Source organism: Argiope bruennichi, chromosome 5 (genome assembly GCF_947563725.1).
Source record: "Argiope bruennichi chromosome 5, qqArgBrue1.1, whole genome shotgun sequence".
Classification (NCBI taxonomy): Eukaryota; Metazoa; Arthropoda; class Arachnida; order Araneae; family Araneidae; genus Argiope; species Argiope bruennichi.
In genome coordinates, this window is record NC_079155.1 from 14801772 (window position 1) to 14825120 (window position 23349).

Consider the following 23349-nt stretch of genomic DNA (forward strand, 5'->3'; position numbering starts at 1 on the left):
CACCCTTTCGAATCAGTGGTACGAAATTTGAACAAGGGCGAAGCGAATCATTAAATTTATTTCAAAGTTAACTTTCTAAATTAGAATTCAGAGGAGGGAAATAATAGCAACTTCACGTATTTGCGAAGGAAAAAAAAAAAAAATACACACACACACACACACGCACAAAAAAAACAAAAACAAAAAAACACCACTGTGTTTTTTGCCAACAACCGCAGTGGCCCTGTCAACCAGGCACACTGATTTGTCCCCGAATATTTCATGAGACGAGCGCACGTGCAAGAAGGCAGGCACATACCTGTTTGTTCTGGCAGGTCAAGGTTGCACGCGCCGACTCCTTAATTCTAATTTCAACTTCGCAAAAACAACTCACAGAGCGAGTGCATGCCTTTCAGGTAAGAGAGTGCGTTTGCAAACATCCTCATTAGCGCATGTTCTAATTTCTGTTTTCAGTTATTATAATAAAATGCGGTGTGTTCGTTTCATTCTCGTGAATGTTTGTATTCGCTGGAAGTGATCCCTTATAATCTCAGAATATGTACTAAAATGTATTTAATGGGATAGAAGAAAAAGAAACCATTTTAAGTTCCTTTAAAAACTAAAAGCATTATACTTTTTAACAATATTATTCCAGGTACATCTCCAAAGCGATTTACAACAAGAATAGAGTACCATCGAATCTTAGCTTAAAATGCAATTAACTGTTTGCCTTAGTCATAAAGTATTACGATACAGGTCTATTTATTAATGAGATTTCATAATCATTTCAGTATTTTTAGTATTTTATTATGATTATACTGTTGCATTACTAATAAATTTTAGAATATTTTTTTTAATTGCAACTTGTTTTAAATAACTGAAAGACAACACCTCTGCCGCAATCCTTCTTGTATAGCTATACAATACACTGCCGATTATCCAGCTTCTGTACTATCCGGCCTTGTTTCCTTTTATCGGAATTAATTGAGGAAGGCAAGGCGTTGCATTAGCTATATTACCAAGGTATTGGAAGCGGGCTCTCCTCGGAGTAAAATTCAGAAAGCTAAAAGGCAAAAGCATCTATTATGGACTTTTTCAGAAACTAAAAACCGTAAGTTTTGACTCTTATCTTAGGATTAACTTTTCATATCTGTGTAATCATTTATCAGGAAAAAAAAAATCAGTTTGAGCCAAGTTTCTTAAGAATGAGGCCTACGATTTACGTTAATGTTTTGTTTATTTTCTGCATTTAAGGTAGATATTACAGAAGTTATGTTAAAATGTGAATAGTTTATATCCTTTAAATTACTTTTCCTCTAATTAATTCTTGAAACGTGTAGTGCAGTATATAAACTACCTATACAGAGCTTTCTATTTCAACCCGACACGTTACCGGCAACTACTTCTATGATTCACCGGGCCGCGGCCGCGTTCACATTCTACGTGGCTTGAGATAAATGGAGGGATTAATGCTTAATAAGAAGTGAGAAAATACATATTATAATAGTGAGTTTTGGTATAAAAACTTTGTCATCTGGTATTGGCGGTATTGGCAAAGAAATGAGTGCATAGAACTCCACCTTATCCGGGTTTTTTTTGTTTTTCGGCCTGCGCTTCCGCCACATTAGGCTGGATACTCGGGAGTGTACTGTATATAGAAAATTTTTCTTCCTCGAATATTTATAATAAAACATAGAAAATAAAATAAAAATTTTGTTGTATATAAATTAAAATATTATTTCTTTACAGCAATCCTTCTTGCCCCCCCCCCTTTCTTTCTTTTTTTTTTTCATATTTGAGAATAAATTAAATACTTAAATTTTTATTTTATTTTTTAAAAATATGTCAATTTCGCTCATTGTGACACTTGATTTTATATTCTATTAAAAGACTTCAAATTACGAATTGAATATTAACATTATTTGTTTTTCATTTATGGTTTTAACGATGCTCTATTGAACCTCTGTGCTGTTATATGAATTGAAAAAAAATGATGAAACGGGATCTAAAATTACAGCGTGTTAACGAGAACAATATACTAATGAGCATCAAAGATCCAATTTCACATTAGAAGCTAGCAGCCATACCCTAATATCTAGGGTATAATTGTGTGGACCAAAGAAATTTTTTAGAAAAACTGAAATCCAGCGATGTCGCTGAGAATTTTGTTTTAAAGAGGCAATGTTTATTTAAAATAATTATTCAAATACGCTTTTGTTGCGCAATAAATATTCTATAGTTTTCTATAAAAATATGTTTTTAAAATAATCTTTTTATCCTGCACGTATTTATATAAACAAAAAGATTCAGAACTTGTTAGAAATAAAATTTATGTTTGTAAAAAATGGAATTTTTTAATGACAAATCAAGGAATGCATTTACTAATTTTTTCCAATTTTTAATAATTTATATTAGCTTTGTTTTTGTTCAGCTTATTGAATTGTTTATTAAGTTGTTGCTCGCCACTAATATAACGAACGGATTTATTTTAACTTTAACCATAGTTAAGGATAATAAAATAGTTTTATATTTCTAATAGTGGTTTTAAAGTTCACACATTATTTACTACTGGTGGTCTTTCTCCAATGAATATTTCTGAGCAAACATAACCAAATATGCCACTGTTTTCAATAAGGTTTTTAAATCCATGCTCAATAATTTAGAATTATTCATCTTGATAAAGATACATTTTATGTTTAAGTAATGAAAAAATATATATAAATAATCTGCTCTGATGAAATTATTAAATAAAAAGTGCATAAAGCTAAGAACTGTTTCAGACACATATAAATTTAAAAAAAAAAAAAAAAAAAAAAACAATTTGTCGTTCTTAAAGCAAATAAATGAATCTCCATTCTTTTTGTCATTTCTATTTGAATATTAAAACCATTTCATGGAGGCGGTCGATTCTTCCATTTTGTCACTTTTGTACTGTTTATTCAGTACTGGTTTGTGACAAATTCCGCCCTGCATTCTAATTCGAGCCGAAGCAGGAAATCGAGCGGTATTCTGACAGCTGGTTAGTGACGCAGAAGGGCGCTGTCAGAACTTTGTTGAAAGGTTGGCACTGGTCGAGGGTATCTAAATAATGCTGGGCTGGAAGTCATAGAAATGGCTCATTATTATTTTTTTTTAATCCGTATAAATAGTTTTGCGGATTTCCTTTCATCTTAACTGTCTGAATGTTATTTCGTCGAATGTATCATTCTGTGATACAAATAAAGCTGAAAAAATGTATATCATTATTTTTTGCGCCTACGTAGCCAAACATAAATTTAAAACTGCAATTTCTACTTTGTTATTTGTTTTAAAATACATGAGTGGGCATTTAATTTGCTCGTTTCCCTTGTCTTTGAAGGATTCATCAACGTGAATATTTGTAACCTTAATTACCGCTGTCTTTTCCTTTAATTAAAAAACAGGACTATTAACAAATTATATTACTTTTTTACATAGATTATCTCTTTTTCAAATCAGCATCTACGATTAAATTCCGTTATGAACTTATACGTTATAAATGTTTTAAGCATAGCAATAATTAGTAAGTGCCGATGTATTATATAAATCATAACCAGTTATAAATATTTTGAGTTAAATATTTAAGATTATTTGCATTTTAAAAGCTTTGATCAATTGTTTGGAAATAATATATTCTGACAACAAAAGTGACTGCGTTTGATGTTTCCAAAAGAAATAAGGAATTTTAAAGATATTTAACGGCTTCATATAAAATATTAATGGATTTACTAGTATAAATGCCAATTAATCTGGAGTTCTACGTACTTACATTTTTGTCATAGTACACAATATCAGAAACAGCCGCTGTAATTCACTCAAATCTCTTTATTATGCTGTATAAAGTCGAACATTTAAATTCTTTCTTTTTTTATATATTGAGAATTAGTTAAAGTTTCCATTCTTTATAAGGGGCCAAAATTTCTCATTTATTGGTCATTAATTTTCTTATTCAAATGTCTTGACTTAGATTATCTTAAGCATATAAAATATATGAAAGAAAAAAATTTAGCCTAAGAATAAAATAAAAATTTTTTAACATATGAAATATATGAAAGAAAAAACTTTAGAATATAAAATAGCATAAAAATTTTTATCATATGAAATATATGAAAGAATAAAGAGTAGATCTTGTAATTTCAGCTTTCATTCCATCGCAAAATACGTCTTTTTTGTAAGAAATATCTCTTATAGGACTTAAATTTCTTCAATCTCAGCCATTTTATGAATAGAAAAAAAAGTGTATCCCTTAAATTAAGAATTATTTCTAAAAATGAAGCATTAAACATTTATAATTGAAAGAAAAGACAATATTAAACAATTATTTACCAAATTTTAATGAAATTTTTTTACGCTAAGATTTTTTATTGTGTTTTATTTTGTTATAATTATTAACAATAACAAATATTAAAGAATTTAAATTAACAATCTGTGAGAAAGTCTCCACGACTTTATTTTGGTTGAGACTTGTAATTTGAGAAGTCTTATATTGCAATGAAACTTGAGAAGAGAGCTCATTATGTCTGTTATACTAAGTAGAAAATTTTAGAATAAACTGATCCTATTGATCAATATTTTTAATTCAGGTTTTTTTTTCTTTACGTTAAAAAGGAGAAAACTCGTTAAAAAGTTTTTGAGTGAATAGAAATGACGAGTACCAGTAGGCGGCAAATAAATACTAGTTACTTTTATGTCTTAAATAAACTCCAAATCTTTCTTCCATTAAGTTTTGAGAATTCGACATATCAATTTTCATTCAAAAAAGTGAGAAAAAAATTGAAATAACTGATAAAAACTGATAATAAATGCTAATAAACCAATCATACTGATCAATATTTTTGTTCAATTTTTTTAAAGTTGAAAAGCGGGGAATCCGTTTGAAACTTCTTGATTGAACAGATATGACAGCTACCAGCAGGCGGCAAATAGTTACTTTTATGTCTTAAATAAACTCCAAATCGTTCTTCGATTAAGTTTCGAGAATTCGGCATATCAATTTTCATTCCAAAAAGAAAGAAAAAACTTGAAATCTGCAACTAACAACAACATGCACTAATCACCTAGAGATTATTTAATTAAGGGCGTTGTTTTTATTTATTGCCATCCCAGTGTCAGCTAACGTTGCTCGAGAAAAGCTACAACTTGTGCTCTCAGTGAGGAGAATCCATAATAAAAGGCTATCTTTGGAAAAAAACGGTGATGAGAAAGATTAAATCAAAACAGCTGAAAAAGTACCGATGAGGTGACAAGCTTTCTCAGCTGGATGATAAAGTGGCGAAATTCTCATAAATTTGCGCCAAGCCGAAAGACGGTGTCTCGGCGGAAGCTTCTTCAAAAGGAAATGAAATCAATAAACTGGGTGACTGGTAGCTCTTGGGCAATGTATATTATCTCTTTTTTTTTTTATTATTATTTTTCTTTTTCTCCTTTTGCAGACCGTCCCCAAATCAGATAACTTACAGCAGCGAGTTAACAACCCTTTGAAGACAGCTGGCGAGTTTATTTTGTTTATTTACTCGTTTGGATTTCATTTTTGTGTTTTAATTCATCCCTCCTCGCCGCAAATCCGGACCGGGAAAGAATCGGCTTTTTGTCCGTTCTTGACAGGTTGTTAATGTGGGTCATTACTTTTTGGGTGCACTACATCCATTTGAAACTGGAGAGCTTTTCAAATTTCGTTTCTTTCGCCTTTCTTTTGCTTTTTATGTACACTTTCTTTTTCATTGGTGACTTTTTTGTTTTTCTCTGCCTTGAGACTTTTTAACCTGCATCATATCAACTCATTAGGGTTTCCTTCCTTCCGCGGTCGTCTGTGTTCTTTGTCTGATGTGAGATATGGCTTGTCCCACCTTCACTAGCCACTTGAAAGGAAACAAAGAACACGTGTGTGGTTGACTTCGGATGAAAGACCGAATTGTTCGAAAGCTCAAGTTCTCGACTCGATGGTGCAGATGGCAAGACGAAGCAGACAGAATAAATCATTGATACCTGTAGAGACTCAGCTGGATGATACTTGTTGTACATCTGTGAATATCAAATTTCTCAGCGTTTATGGCAATTATTTGAAATCACTTATTTGAATAACGGAATAACGGATGAAGTATTTCTGTTATAAAATCAAGCTGTTTGCAAGAATCACTATTAGATCCCTTTTAGATATAGCAAAACAAACATTCTTGATATTAAAATAATATTAATAACATACCTCGAAACGATATTTTGTGACAATGATAAAATTATGTAAATAATGCCTTCTGCTTTTCGCTTGGTGTAAAGGTGGGTTTACACTCAGCCAGCTACAAGCCATCCAGTAAGACCACGCATGCGTAGAAATTGTACAGTAAGAAGTATTTGTCCCGTCGAGACAAGAATTTATTATTGTCCACTCTCTCAGCGCCTGTGCAATCTTCCTTTTGAGTATGCGTGACTTACTGGAATCATGACTGGCTGAGTGTAAACCTATCTTTAATCTAAACCATAAACATTTCTAATGAAAAATCTTCATGCGATACCACAGTCAACTGACAAATATAACTGTATATAATCTAACAACTAACTACTCATTGAAGCGTAAAGTATAGAACTTTCCTAGTATCTAATATGCTATTCTTTTGTATGCAGACATGTCCTTCGATTTATTTGGAGGAATAGTACATTATGGATTTAAATTTCTAAATGTACTTGTAATAAGATTACGAAGAAAACAGAATTATTGGATTTGATTTAACATAACTGAATATCATGGGACCAGCAAACTGTAATTTTAGGAATAGTATCATGCAAATATAGACCACTTTGGAGGTATTACTTTGTTGGAATTACTTTACTTTGTTTGTTTGAACTGTAGACTTACTTACCATATGATAAAGAAAAAAAAAAAAAAAAAAAGAAAGAAAGAAAGAAAAGAAAAATTAGACAGCGTAATTGGATTATAAAACGAAACGTCGGAAGTAGGCATTACCATTCATTCCTTCATATCAAATTGTGCATATTTTCGAGATTTTATGGACAATACTATCTTTATATAACCAAATGGATTATAAAGATCACTATGTATATATATATTTTAAATAATAGGCAACAAATTTTAAATATATGAAATGAAATCTTAAAAAAATGGATACTCATTTTCGACGAGTTGCATTTACTTTCTCATTTGGTATTTGGTTGTAAATGAATCCAAGTTTATGAAATAAGAAGGGAAGAATTCTAATTGATTTTGATAAGAAAATTAGATTTCGCTGGCATTCAAATTTTTCTTGTCCAGGTTAATTTTTCTTTCCTGCTTTCCATGGGCTTTATTTAATAACAATTTCGCGCAAATGAATTTATCGTTTGCTTTCTTTTTTCTCTTTTTCAGAATGGCAACATTCTAATTTTTTTCTTGTTTTTAAAAGTTTGAATTGGAATTTGACTTAATTCTTGAAAATATACATACAAATATTGTCTTAAACGCAAATTAAGTTAATAGAAAATTATAAATTAGTGTTATTATATTTCTTGTTTTCTTTCAAATGCTCGTCAATATATTTCATTGCGGCAAATTTTTTTAAAAGAAAATATTGTAATTTTTTTTCTAATCCTTAACTTAAAACGAATATTTAGATAATAAAATGTTTTATTAATTTAATAAATGTAATGTAATGCTGATAGTATTTTTTCATAATATGTATAATTTAAAGGCGTATATTTGTTTTAGGTAAAAAAAATATTTGAAACTTTTTAATGAGTTGCGTGATAATTCTTCTGATAATTTTAGTGCATACTAAATGGTTTTAAAACTGTATACTTTAACAGATTTCTTACCTATATTTATTGCTTTGATTATTGAAACCTTTTTTTTTTTTATTCCACGATAATGAAACAAGAGTATTTACGGGACATAAAATTTAAATTTTGAAGATGTGTATTAAAATTTTTGGTTTGTACTTAACGAGACATTTGCATTAAAGCGAAGAAGGCACGTTATAAAGAAGAACAATGACATGACTTGTTATTACAAGTAAAAGAAAGCTAGTCACATCTAAAAACTATATGTATAAAAAAAAATGTTAAATAATATTTCAGAATAAGGCATTCGTGCTGCCATCTATGAAGAAAGTTTAAACTTTTGTTTTGAATGATGGTGCAATGAACTCTCGATTTTTTTCCCTCCCTCCTCTGAGAATTTAGAGAGATACAGTGACCACAATATCGGATGTCCGTTAGTAGTGAATTGTATTAAGAAAAATATTTAAAATACGGTATTACACTTGAAATAGTGTCATGTAGAATATGTAATGCACTTGTCATACTAGTTACGAAAAACTCCATGTAAATGTATATTAGAAGGGAGAAAAAGTTCAGTTCTCTAACTTCAGTTGCTCGGTAGTTAATCACAACCACATGAATTCATAATCCATTGAAATTGAGGTTTTATTGTGCTGTTCAGAAAGTCAGAAATAATTTTTGTGCAAAATACCCAACCTGACGTCTGCTGTGAACGCTACAAGTTCTTCTTGTTCTGTTCATTTCTTTCTTCTTTTCTGTTCTTTTGTTCTGTTGATTTATACAAATGACCTACAATGAGTTTTCAAATGAAATTTATTATTATGTTTGTAATTACAATGTAATGAAAATTAGCCTTATATGCATACTTTATTCCTTTATGGACATTCATCAAAAGTGTAAGAATAATTTTATTTCTGCTGATTCTAGTTTTATTTCATTTTTAAAATTTTACGAAAAAATGAAACGCACAATTTTTAAAGAATTGCATTCTGAAGATGGATAAAAATAAGTGCTCTAATTTCATAACATTTTGCAACACAAAATTTCAGTTTATGGAAAAAATAGAGTCAATTATAGTTTTTCGTAACCAGTAATTGATTATGTGAATATTTCGTACTTCAATTTTTTTTAATGGTACAAAAAATAAATATGTATATTAAAGATTAAAAATGGTTTCGTGTACAATAACCATCCCGATCGTTAAAAAAAATTTACTATTTCATACAAATTAAACCAAACAATCGAATAATTACTTATATTATGGAATAATGTACGTGTCTACTTTAAACTGCTACTTCATTCGGTATTTTTTGTTGCTTCTAGTGAAGTAAATTTCGCAAACAGATGAAATGTTTCTATAATATTTCTTTAAAAATTACAAACATGAAAATTTCTATTCATTTTCTTATTTCCATTTATCTAACAAATAATCAAAGTCTTAAAACAGCCTGTCCTTTTCTTCAACACAAATCCCTTTATGTGTCATTGAATCTAAAATTCAAATCTGATTTCTTAAGTAAGTGAGTGACCTTTCGTTGCCCTCTTTTTGTTTATATAATCAAATAGTACGATCCTGTTATGTAAATAGATTTTGTTTATATAAAAGGATCGTACTGCATGTTTCAGCCTTTACTTTCGTTAGATCCTTTGTAACTTTTGATATTTCTAATTTCAAATTCCCCGAAAAATTATAAACACAAAAGTTTCAACTCTCCATTTTATCTTCATTTACCCAACAAATAATCAAAATCTAAAAGCAGCTTGCCTCTATTTCCAACGGAAGTCTCTTTATACATATATGAATCTAAAATTCAAATGAGATTTCTGAAGTAAGCGAATAAATAACCTTCTGTTGCTGTAACGTTTCGTTTACATAATCAAATAAACTAGAGGACAGTGGCTCATGTTTCTGCCTTTACATTTACTGGATGCCTTTGCAACCTTTGATATTTCTAATTTCAATTCTCTCCCCCCACATCCGGATATGCGTTCAGAGGTTGACGTTCGTAAACTGCTCTCAGTCATTCTGATAAGCATGCGGTCTCAAATGCTTGTTTTCTAAGGTGGAGCCTGGTATAACTTCACTCCACCATGCGATCCATCTTGTTGGCGAAACTGAGTTTGACGTCCTAATGGAAGGTCATGCAGCTCTGAGTGCTGTTTTGAAGCAGTATGCATTCGTAAACGAACATCAACCTCCCCTCCCTTTGTTTTGAAGTAGAGACTGAGGTTTAGGTTTGATGTCACGGAACTGACTAAATGCTCAGTGGTGAGAGTGACCAAATTTTCTGAACTTCAGTGTGGGCCGGATTAACAGACCAGCAAAATAAGGCAATTGCCTGGGGATCCTGCTATTGTGGACAGTCCTGAGATATTTGGGGGGGGGGGATAGTTAGGGTAATCTAATTTTGACTCTAGTTCTATCTGCAAAATCCGTGTGCTGGAATATATTTAAATTAAAATAGAATATTTTTTTAATTTTTATTTTAAAATCCGGTTACAATTGATGCAGTGTAAATAACTGTTTTACCTGCAGAATGACTGACAAGTTAATAGATTGGCAAATTTGAACGTTTAATGCATTGAAAACATATGTAGATATTTTACTATTTTGTTTAAAATTATTTTTAAGCTTAAATTTTGTATTCTTGTAAAAATAAAAAATATCACTTTTGAATTAATTTTTTTAAATTTGACATACTGTAATCAACTCTGTTGATGATGATCCGGTATAAAATACTTTTTTGCAACAGTTTATTGTAAATTTTTATTTAAAATCTACTTATATAGATATTAAATTGAAATCAATAAAAAACAGCTGGGTTTTGGAAATTCAACACGAAGCTATGAAATTGCATTGCATAAGGATTCTCATAAATCGAAATATTTAAAAAAGCTTCCTAGATATCACGCAAGAAATCCGAGATTTGCATGGGAAAGCATAAGAAATGTAAAAAATTTGAAAAATGTATCAGATAATAATAATCGCACAGAAAAAAAAAATGTAATAGAAAAGTTTAAAGAGCAAAGAGATAAAGAAATATGAATATTGTATTTTTCTATTTCTTTTATTATTTTTATTTAAATCAATTTAATCATATTGGTTTGTTTGGATGGTCATAATCAATGTATTGTTAAAATTTAGAATTTAATAATACATTTTTTTTAATAGATCTAAGCTTTTGGACACTTTTACATAATTACAGGTTGAGAAATATTTTTTGAATTGAACGTCTTAATTGATAAATTTTGAAGTTACATCAAAATCTCATTAAATCTCAAATACTCTACTTTCGACTGCAATTAACTATAATTCTAAATTTATCGAAAACAAACAAATCTTGTTTTATCAGCAGATTTCAAATATAAATATGTTTCATTTTAAAAGTTTTGCATTTTTTCTATTCTGAACTTGATAAAACTAAATTAAACTGTCTTTAAAATCTTTGTTATTTCTTCTTTGATGACTTAGAATGATTGATAAGTCATGTTTGTTAAGATAAATAATGTGTAATAGAAAACTAAGCTTAAATTGCTTCTTTTTTAAAAAATAAAACTTTGTAATATTTTTTTTATTTCGGCTGGGTTGTGAAAATAATCGCAATGAGACGGAATTTAAAAATGTTTGGTCTTATTAATATGGAAAGATAACAAAAATACTTCGGGAAAAACTAATAAGTTTTAAGCCTAAAAGATGTCAGTTTGACTCGCTCACAGTAAAAAAATTAAATTAAAAACTCCTATTTTTTATATTGCTAAATATTTTTGGCATGTTTAAATAAAAGTGGTGTTCTGGATTATTTTCGATTAAAGTTGACAGATACATTTGTGGCAACGTTATCGTTCCCTTGTTTAGGCTGGAAGCCTATATTTAAGAAAACCTGTCTTAAACATTCTGTGAATTCTTACCTTTCTGACAATATTCGCATTCCCGCAATGACACTTGGAACATATTTCAACTGAAGGAACAAATTCCTGTTTAAAAAGTAAACACTTAAATCTTGCATTGTAAACACAGCATGGAATCCCAGAAATTTCACCCCCCCCCACTCCAAACAACTTTGAAACCTTTCCAACGAACTTCCGTGACTCAGGCTTTGACGAAAACTTTACGTAACTCGGGATTTCGCTTAATGAAATCCTACGTTTCCCAATACTGGCATGAATTCTAGTGGAGGTACGCGAGCGCCCATACAGCATCACTGATTAAAAAATAGCTCCCGACATCTTTTTAAGGCCACTCTGAGTCATTGTCTTCTCTCTGAATCTTACTCCACAACACAGCCAACAGGCGCTTTTTCCGCCCTTTTTGCCTGAAAATTGCGTGGTCGTACTTGCACGCCTTGATATATACAGAACTGGATGTGGAAAAAAATTGCTGAGAAATTCCTCTTCATTAAGGAGGGTTCTCGAACAATCTCGATCATAGACGAAACGGTGACTCCACTGTCCAGGTCGTCCTTTGTTTTGCCCTGTCGAATCTTCGATACATGTTTTTATTGTTGCCGGAGTAGTTGGTGGGATATTACGCCCTGTGTCACCATCCGCATCACCTTTCTAGGAAGTTTTATAAAGCGACATTTCGGCTGATTACAGTGGATATTGTTAGAAAATGGTTATCATCACCTCGATGCCTGAAACTGAGGAACCGGCAGAATCGGTGAGAAAACTCGATTATTAGTATTTGATTTGTCGAAATCTAGTGCATTTGCATTGTTTCTGTCCTTTTCAATTTGCACGTATATTTTTCTGAAGATTAATTGTTGCAGGTAAATTTTTTTTATTATTATTATTAAAAAATTTTCAATTGTTCATCTTTCTGTTCATCATCATTATTTATTTGGAAATTTCTTAAATTTGACTAGCGACTATTTGAAGTATGGTCCCAATTGTTTACTTTTATTTAATATAGAAACTATTTGCTTACGTAATATTCCTGGATTTAAAAACTTTGCATCGAGAATCTGCAGATTTTTTTAAGACTAAAATCATATTATGTGACTTAGATCGAATCATTACATTTCAAACTTCGCGGTAAATTTAATGACTTAAACGTATTTCGTTTCAGTCTGTATTTTACAAGACAGAGCGCCATCTGAAATACCCGCCTGTTTTTTTTTTTTTTTTTTTCAAATTATTCTTAAAAGGATAATTGATTTGAAAATGTGTTACAAAAAATTACTCAAGTTAAAGCCATACGGGGCATACTTTTGTATAAAAAAAATAATTTAAAAACTAATAAGTTTTCTATCTCATTTCTTTGTCATAATAACATATGGAAACTTAAATAAAATACTTGAATTAAATATAGTTGCCCATTTCTATTTTGATTTGTCTTTATTACGATTCTTCCCAAAAACAGGGAAATCAAGAATATATTAGAATATTTCGACATGATGTTCATAACAATGCTTTAAATGTAAATTATTTCTTGAATATATCATTTTTTATGCAAATAATTCAGCAGTTGTTAATAAAGTAAAAGTGAAAAAAAAAAATGAAAACGAAGAATAAATGTACATATCTTCAAACATAAATATTAAAGTCTGTAAATTTTTTCTGATCAATTCGCTGAAATAGAAATATTAAATTCATATGAATTTTCTTGCCGAAAATGTAAAAGAGCATATTACCGTGCAATATATTTCCTACCCAACAAAACTTCCAAAACAAAATGCCTATAATGTAATGAGACTTTTTGAATTTCGGGACAACTTCATTTTCTCTTTCTTATATTTTGGATCTACTTATGTAACTTATTACTTTACTTGTCTATTGTAATTTATTTCTGATTTGAAAAATGCCTAATTGTCATTAAAAAGTCTATTTTGAGACAAAAAAAATATGGTTGCTTAAACATAATATTTTGTATCAGATGTCGGTTGCCGAAAAAGAAAAAAAAAAAAAAATCAACCTATTAATATAAAATCTGTTCGTCAATTTTCTGCTCATTTAGTCTATTAAAAACTGAATTTTAAATGTTCTTGTAATTAGGGGTTATAAATAATCTAGAATAAAACTCGTGATTAGTCACTAGCGGATTATCGCCATTTTATTAATCCCAGTATGATGCTGTAAATGTACAATATATTATATTCGAAATAAAAAAAAAATTGTTTTAACACACATAAAAAACGCAAGATTTTTTTTAAAAAAATGTAAACAGTTTTTCCAAAACTTTCTCCCATACTCTTTTTCTCCTCCCCGCATAAAATTGGGACCCCCAAGACCTTGAGTAATATAGTATTTTTATTGAATGTATCAAGTGAATATATATTTTGGAAGCCTTTTTACTGGTCAATTGACACCAAAATTTGGCGCGAAATTACAACTATAATCACAAGGTAACATACCGAATTTCATCGATTTAAGTCAATGGGTTTATGAGTTAATGCGACATACTTGCTTTCTAAAGTACAGACTGACAGACGGTCAACCGTTTGACGGAATTCGTTCAAAATGCAGTAAAGGGTTATATTTTGCATCCTAAATCTGTCTATCAAATTTTATCTACCTAAATCTATGCGTTTTATAGTTCCAGCCAGATGAATAGACTTCCTCTATATGGATTTCGTGTAAAATTTGCTGGAAATCTACAAATTTGGATGTTATTCCATACACCAAATTTCATCCATCTAGCTCAAAACAATTTTGAATTATTGTATTAACAGACTGGCAGATAGACATAATGTCAAAAATACATTTTTTGTCTTAGCGAGGTCTAAAATGTAAAGATTTGACGAAATCTACAGTTCGAATTTTTTGACTATTACAATAATTCTTCTATACGTCGTATACGAGAGAATAAAAAATGTTCAAAACATTTTCATTTCATGCTTATTCGACCATTTTGGCATTATCTGCCATTTCCACATCACCAATTATTTGGATAATCAAGAGTTTACTGCACTGAAATCCCTAATATCATTTTTCCAACTTTAATAACCTTTAGTATTAAAAAAATGATCAAGGTACCCAAAACTAAATTTTTCAAACGGAAAATGAGCTAAATTTTCACCCCAAATGCGCAGTGTTGATTTAAAATTATTGGCCCAATCTACCTCTGGAATGATGAAGCGCTCGTCATCTCAGAAATCTGAGCCTCTAAATATAGAATGGGAAACAAAGTCATCGGCGGAGGTGCGACAATGCCGCTGCAGCAACGCGGGGAGATTTGTCGTCCGTGTGTTTGCGTATGCACCTCCGATGACAGGTGGAGCGAATTACGCCATTACTTAACACGCGATGACGCACGGGAGAAGTTCTCCGATTCTGTTTGAATCTAAATTTAACTCGAAAATTAGCCACCGTGAAGTTTTTTTCCTTCTTTCTTTCTCTGAAGACTCGATATGTTTCTAGATATAAAAAGTCAAATGATTGAAATGATGTAAATATTTACTTTGTATATTCTTCGCGGGTAAATGCAATATATTTCTTGGTGAAGAATACTATTATAAGGCAACCGTAACTCATTTAATTCATTTCTTAAATGAATTGAAACTTTATTAAATAGTTGACAAAAAAAAAACCCCAATTTCATCGATTGGTAGTAATCAAAATTTTATTCAAAATCATGTGAGAATAAATTTAAACAATAAAATTAAATTTACGACCAATTTAAAAAAATAATATGGCTGAAAAGTATACAAATAAACTTGTTTTTAGTGTTAATTCTTTTAAAAATCAACTGATTATTTTAACATATTTATTCATCTGATGATATAACATTTCAAACTACAGTGCACTCCAGAGTATCCGGCCTAATGTGGCGGAAAGGCAGGCCGGATAGGCCATATTTCTTTGAATTCATTTCTTTGCCCATTTATACGAGAAGGCCAAGTTTTTATACCAAAACTCACTGTAATAATACGTATTTTCTCACTTCTTATTGAGTACTAAGCCCTCCATTTATCTTAGCCTCGGCCCACTGAATCATAGTAACAGTGACCGGTAACCTGAGTTAAAATAGAAAGCTCTGTACCGGTAGTTTATATATGTTTATATGTTGCACTACACGTTTCAAGAATTTATTAGAGAAAACTAAGTTGAAGGATATAAACTGTTCACATTTTGACATAAATTTTGTAATGCCTAACTTCCATGCAGAAAACATAAACAAAACATTAACATATAAATCGTAGGCCCGATTCTTAAGAAAATTGGCTCAAATTGATTTTATTTTTCACTGATAAATAATTACACAGATAGGAAAAAGTAATCCTAAGATTAGAGTCAAAACTTACAGCTTTTAGGTTTTGAAAAAGTCCTTTATAGATGACTTAATAGACGCCTTGCCTTCTTCATTTAATTACAATAAAAGAAAACTAGGCCGGATAGTCGCGAACCGGATATTCTGGAATGTATTGTATTATTTCTTAATAGACTTTAAACAATTAATATAGAAGAAAATTATATAAAAAAGACAATAATGTAGTAGTGAATTCTATTTTTACAAATTCGGTTCCATTTTGAATCTTCATTCATCAATTTTTTCATTTCTTTGAATTTTAGATTTTCTCTAATGTGTACAATTTTATTTTAATGTACGAAAACAATGATGTATTGTTTACATTTCGTATTTATTAAGTCTATTAAATCAAAATTGAATAAATTAATAATCACATGACATATCTTTTATGCGCAGAGGTAAATAAGCTCTACAATCGATCCTGCATTGCGTGAACAAGAAATCGTGAGTCACGCGTAATATTTCTTAGATGAAATGCGCAGTTACTTTTGTCATATGACTCCGAAGGCACGTAAATGAAATCCATAAAAACTCTCATTGTAAATAAATACCTGAAATGTTTGTATTTTTGGTGTAAATTTTAATACAAATAATATTTTCACATTCAGAAAAATTACTAAAAATTCATGATTAGCATTCTAATAATAATAGCAGCATATCTAAAGGTAGAATCTTTTTTTGTATTTTTTATCTAATTTTTTAAATTTAATAACAGCTTTCACTATCATACGTTTGTCATTTGTTTTTAAATTTATCTTTGATAAATTAAAACAATAAAATTATTGTTTTGATTTACGAAATTAATAACATTTTGATTTTTTTCCCCCCGTTTGGCGAGTTTTAGCTTTATTCCGGGCATAAACATAGATATATAATTAGGATATGGCGCATTTATTTTTCCTATTTCTCATTTTTTGACGTCTATTTATTGCATCCTATCTTGAATAACCTGTTTTTTGCTGTCAGGAGCTGGTGAGCAGTCAACGTTTCTAATGTGCGCATTCCTTCACATATTTATAATTGCCGGTACATAATTTTCATTTCCATCTATTCCCTAATTCAAAAATGCGCAAAATTCCTTCTAATTATGCAGGATTTTCTTTGTTGTGGGCATTATTAAATTCCTTCGCGAACAGTCCCGTGCTTTATTATATGATATGCCTCAATTATACGTATTTAATTTCAAAATTTTAAGACTAAATAAGAAAATCTGTTTCCTTTGCTTTCAAAACTGAAAAAAGTTTCTCAAGAATATATTGATGTTGTCTCCATATAGTATTTCTGAGCAGTAAATTGACAAATGTTGATTCTTCTCTTTGTAACACAGTTTCCAAACACTGAGAAAAACATTTTTTTTTTTCAGTTCGTTATTGCTGGCTTTAGCAAAACATTTTTTTTTTTTTCATTTATCTTCTAAAATTAGCATTATTTTTTGAAGTTCAGTAAAATGAATCATACAATCCACTTAGGTGCTGTTTATGTTTAGAAGTATTGTCTTTGCCCTGCTTTAATTTTATTTTTGATGCCTTGATTTCTCCATTTTATTTGCCGAGATTATTCTAGTTGCATTTAAATTCCATTAAATAAGCAAATGGCTTTTTATAATTCTCTCGGCAAGTTTTTAGACTTCAAGCACATAAAATATACATTCACTTCAGCAAACTTGAGCTATTTTCGGAACATTATACCTTTTTGGTTCATTGAATCCATGCATTATATTTTTTTAAAATGGTAACTGTACTTTATATTTTATCGGGGTTAGAAGGAAAATAAATTCCTCCTAAAATTTCAGTTTTAAAATAAAAATTAAAATTATGAAAATTATGTAAAAAAATATACAAAAATAATTCTAAAACTAAAATACTTATCAAATTCAATTTTCAAATGTGTACTGACTGAATCTTAATTTCCTTTTTCATATTTACGATCTTAAATGGAACTTTAAAAATAGAATAACATTGAGATATTACATTTTATAAATAATAAAAGTGAACTCTTTTTTCAAATGTTGCTATTTTGAGTAAAACAGCTGCAACTCTTTAGATCTCTTTTAATTTTGAAATATAACATGTTTCTAGTTTTATATGATACTATCTCAATTTTGAGAAAAGAAAAAGTTGTCTATATTGGCTCTGATCGTCTCACTTAGGTTATTAATGATTTGATAGACATTTCTTTTGATACTTTAAGCATTGAATATGATTTCTTGTATGTGAGGATCTTCACACAACTTATCACCCCTTTTTCGAGCGCTTTTTTTTTTTTTTTTGACTAATTTCGTGGTTATAACGATGGAATTCTGTTGTCAGCTTTTTATTCACATTCTGATGCTAAATGTTTTGATATTCTGTATACTTGCGTGTTCTTGATGGAAATACTCTTGTTTAATATTTTTTTTATAAATGAACGATGAGTTAATCGATTAATTTAATTAGATATTGAAATCTTGCAACAGTACCACTTGGACGTGAAATTCAGAAAAATTGGCTTCAAAAGTCCATATTATCTATAATGAGGAATTGTAAATTCAAGACTAAAAAATGAAAAATAGATTTTTTAAAAATTGTTTTAGTACAATAATGAAAGCAAGTTTTTAAAAAAGTTTTTGTTAAATTTATTACCATTAGATTTTTACGTAGTGGAATTTAGTGTTTGATTCCTTTTATCTTTTAGTGTCTATTTTAGTCTACTTGTTTGTATTCAAAAACCATTTCCTTGCTTCTGAAGCATATTTAAAGATGTCTTATGTCATTTCCCCCTCTTTCCGCTTTTTTTTATACAAATATTCCCCTTTATTATATAAAAAAAAATGAGAAAAAATGGAACAAGTCATGTAACAGAAAGGGAGGAATGAAAATTAATTTTAGATTTATTTAATCACCATCTGGATTTCTTCATAATTTTGAATTGGCACATGAAATGTAAAATACACATATAACGACCAATTACCAAGTATTAGCAGCTATCGGTCTGTCTGAATTTCTAGGTCGCCAGCATAATCAGAGTCAACAACAAAGTATGCAAACAAAACAGCAAACTCATGTGTCAACATTTCTCGCAGGAAGTACATCCCTTCAGTGCTAGGGATTTAAGTGAAATGTATGATTTTCAGAAATTCCCAAGCGATTGGATCATCCGTTAAATAATGTAAAAAACATTTTCTCTTCATCTAAAAGCTACAAAAAAATCGCCATGAAATAAAAAAAAAATATTTTAAATGTACAATTTTACTGCACAAAATATCAGTAATCAGTATTTAAAATAGAATCTATAAAAATATATCACTTACTTTCAAATGCAATAGAATCATTATTAGAAGTATTTAATTAAGCGTTTTGGAACATTACATAAATTTTCCTGTGTTCTCAAACTGGATTACCATTCATTATTGAGGCTTACGAAAACGTGAATCTACTTTATTAATACTCTTTGGTAACTAAAAGATCTGATATATTTAAATAGAATTTAGTCTTAAAAATCTTTAAGCAGCATTTTGTGTAATAAAACTCTTTATGGCCAGAGGTTGGTTGAAAAGTAACACAATCCATTGAGCATTTGTAATGGTAAGAGCTAGAGAAGTTACTTTTTTAGTAAAAGCATTAGTTCTGTGGAAATGTCACTCGATGTATGAATTGTTTGCTTCATTATACTGCAGACAATTTTGTTCTCAAAACACAAATGCTCATTCGCAAAGCTCTTTAGGTTGAACACTACCCCACTTTTTCATATTCGCAATGACTTCGTTATCATCTAGAAACTGTTTATATAAAGTTGTTAAGTAGTTATAAAAAGCTATAGTGAGACTATACGGGAATTGCGGCACCTTTTTTCCAGCCCACTTAGCCGGTCTTCTAAACTGTCAGGTGTGTAGCGTGTGGTTTTGCGTTATCGTAAGGTAACTAGATACCCATTGCATTGTAACTCTGGTCACTTGTTCATTGATATTCTACAGATTGTCTAACGATATCGAAATGGTCGTTTTATGTTTTAGAAAACATACTTGTGATTCCAAAAGAGTATTGTCATCGAAACCTTTGGCAAGTCGTGGTTCCTTCTTGCGGATTTGCCGACAGTCATTTGACCACAGGACGTTGGTGCTGTGGGGATATTGATCTTCAAATGACTAACGCACAACAACAGGAAGTAAAAGTTAGGTGTAAATGAGAAGGTAAACGACCATGGTATCTACCTACAGAGTTTTGTTAATCTAAATCTTTATCATGCCATAGAGGATTGTGCATTACTTTTTGACCAACCTACGTATAACGACATTTTTTTTTCATATTAGTTTTCTTATACTCTAAAGATGTTTAGAAATATATATTACACCAGGCTGTTGTTTTTGGGTTTCTACTCCAGTAATCTAATTTGCCATTGACTGTAGAACCAAATTTTAGTATTTCGATATCCGAATCAAATTTGCAGTCTAGACTTCTGCAGCACAATGGCGTTCTCCTTCTTCCACATGGTGGCAGCAGAAATGTCCCAGTCTCTTCCGCGTTTATGCATGGAAAATTTGTTGCATTTCTTGGCAGGGGTGTTTAATGAAATCCTGAAGTGAAGTAATTGTCCTATCTTGAGCTCCCTTGAGCGGTATCCAGTCTCGATATAGCATGGAAGTGCTCCGCGTGACCGTTCGTCGGAAACAAACGCCTTTGTCTGCTGGTGGTGAATGTGCCCAGATCCAAACCTTGTATAACAGGAAAGATTCTTAAAATAGACGGAGATAAATGCAAGTGGTGTGTTAAGTAGATGCGAAAATAGAAAAGTGCCACTGGCGAAAAAAAACGTTGCATCACTGTCTTATTGTTACTTTCGGAAAGAGAGGGTCTATTTTGGCGCAGAAAGTCAAGGAGAGCTCTCTCAGATCAATGCGCCAAATCATCTCGGAAGCGCTTTTAATTTAATCACACACATCGCTTCGCTTTTGTTCTTTTATATTCTGAGAATAGTTTCTGTTTTTGTGTTGGTTAAACAGCTCTTACTGGCGTGAGTGAAAGTATTTCTGAATAAACATTCGAAGAACTTCAGAAGAATAAATATCTGCTTTATTAGTAATACAAGCGACCGCAAAAACACGTGTGCCCACAGTTTAACTCATTTAGCTTGTTTTAAGTTAAATTTTCTTTAACAGTATTTGAAATAATATTATTCCTAAAAAAATTATCCTAAAATGACGCTGGATATTTAAAAACGCATTTAAAATTGAAATACATTTTATAGGAGAATCTCAAACAAATCGGTGTATTTTGCTCTCACTCAGATGGACACCAAATTTGAAACAGGTATAAGTATAATATAGCGTCACAGGAATAAGTGTTACGATATACATCATGAGAAACTTCTAAAATGTAAAAATGTAAGAAAATCATTTTTTTAAACATGATCATCATCATGTTAAAAAAAAAAAAAAAAAAATCTCTTCTCAATATTTAAAAAAAAATTCTTGAATTCTGGCGTAAAATACTGCTTTTACCTCCTGGGGCTGAGTGATTACCTAGGTTTACTGGATTCTTTCTAGTGGATAGCTGAAAAATTCATTTATTTCAAGTTTGTCTTTTTTTCAGGTGTTGGTAAAATCATGTTTAAAATTATTCGAGTTTAAACACTTTTATTTAACTTGACTTGTTCTAGATTGTAAACATTGGATTTTGTAGTCGACTTTTCACTCATTTTTACTACTAGAGTCCTGAAATTTTGTGAACTGTTCTCGCTTGTAATGGCGGTACACTTCAAGTAGTATTTTAAGTTAGCATTACTAATTAATCATTTATTTCATTACTAATTAATCATTAATTTAATAAAATTTTGCTCCCATGCAAGTAGCGAATAAAAGAGAAATTAATTTCAAAATCATATTACATTTTTAAAACTTAATTATTATTATTTTGCTTTCTTTACTTTAATTTATAACAATAATTAGATTAAAAAATTACCCACGCTATAATGCTCTAAGAAAAGTATATTAAAAATTTTTTTATTAAATGTATTGTTCTTCAATTTCTTTTTTGAACTCACCCCTTTAATTTAAATCATTTTATTGAAATCATTTAAGATATAGAACGAATCATTCAACTAAAGCAAATCAAAATTAATCAAGTATTAATTCTTAGATGGTGCTGCCATCTATGGGTTAGAAACATAAATATTTTCAAAATTTGAAAATGTTTTAATGTTTTATTTGTGAATTTGAACGTAATAAAATGTTGGAATTATGGTAGCATTACTTTAAACGTGAATAAATTCTGAAAAGAAATCATACTATAAAAGCGTTTGAATAGGATTTAAAATAAGTTATATATATGGGTTATACATATAATTAATATAAAATAAGTTATATATTAATTATATGTATGGAATTCATTATTTCATAGAATATGGTGGTCAGTTTTTCCCATTGAATAAATAGAAATTCTATGAAATAGCTGAATTGCACATTTTAACGGTAATACATATAAGAAACTATTTAATTTCATGCAGATTGAATGTATCACAATTACACTAAAAATAAATAATATTTTATTATTTTATCGATTTTTTACTTATTTGCTCACTATTAAATTCACTAAGTATGCTATTTTCTAAGATTATTCATCTATTATCATGATTTCCTCTTTTTTCTGATTTATTCCTTGAATAACATCACTTGAAGAAATTTAGTAAAAATAAAACTGAATACTTATTTTAAATATGATTAAATAATTCATGATTTATGTCTTTATTCGAGGACTGTTTGTTGACTTCTTGTCTATTTATGCAAAATATATTCTTTTTATTTGTTCACACTGTTGTTTATTCTAAATGTTTGAAAAGAATAAAAAGCACATCTTAAAACAAAATCATTTTTAAACTTTAAAATTAGCATGTTTCTGTAACACCAATGAGTATTTTTGCATGATATTTAACATCTATTTTCACCAATCTTGTTGATAATTATTATAACTGTGGAACAAGAAACCATAAGACATTTAAAACAGCATCACGACTTTCCCCAGTTCAGTTTTCTTAAGGTGTACGTACAATCTAGAAGATTTTTTTAAAATTTTAACTTTAAAAATCCAGTTTTTTCACAGTAGGTCTTTCAGTGAGAAAAAACCATATTACACTAATTATTAATTAATTAAATAATATTTAATGAGCTAATTAGCCTATTTTTTTGAAACATGATATCTTAAATCCTAATTTGTACAGAACACAATTCTAGTTGGAAATTATGCCAAATATTAGTCTTCGTCTGCCTCAATCAAGTTATAAAAATATATAGTTTTCTTTAAAAAAAAATTTTCATCAACGATGAATAGAAAAAGCTAGATTTTTTCTGTAATTTTAAATTTAAA

The 23349-nt window shown here is 29.8% G+C and overlaps 1 protein-coding gene across 5 annotated transcripts in view; it reads left to right on the forward strand.

Moving 5' to 3' along the window:
• The window catches only part of LOC129968482 (NAD(+) hydrolase sarm1-like), a 153432-nt gene that overhangs the window by 96800 nt on the left and 33283 nt on the right, over positions 1-23349 (forward strand). Inside the window, exon 1 of one of the 5 annotated variants that reach the window (XM_056082406.1) lies at positions 12054-12424. The exons of the other annotated variants lie outside the window; for them this stretch is intronic. Within the exon in view, the coding sequence (XP_055938381.1) occupies positions 12377-12424 (48 nt within the window). The 5' untranslated portion in view covers positions 12054-12376. Of the gene's footprint in view, positions 1-12053; positions 12425-23349 lie in introns of those variants that run through there. 5 annotated transcript variants of the gene reach the window in all.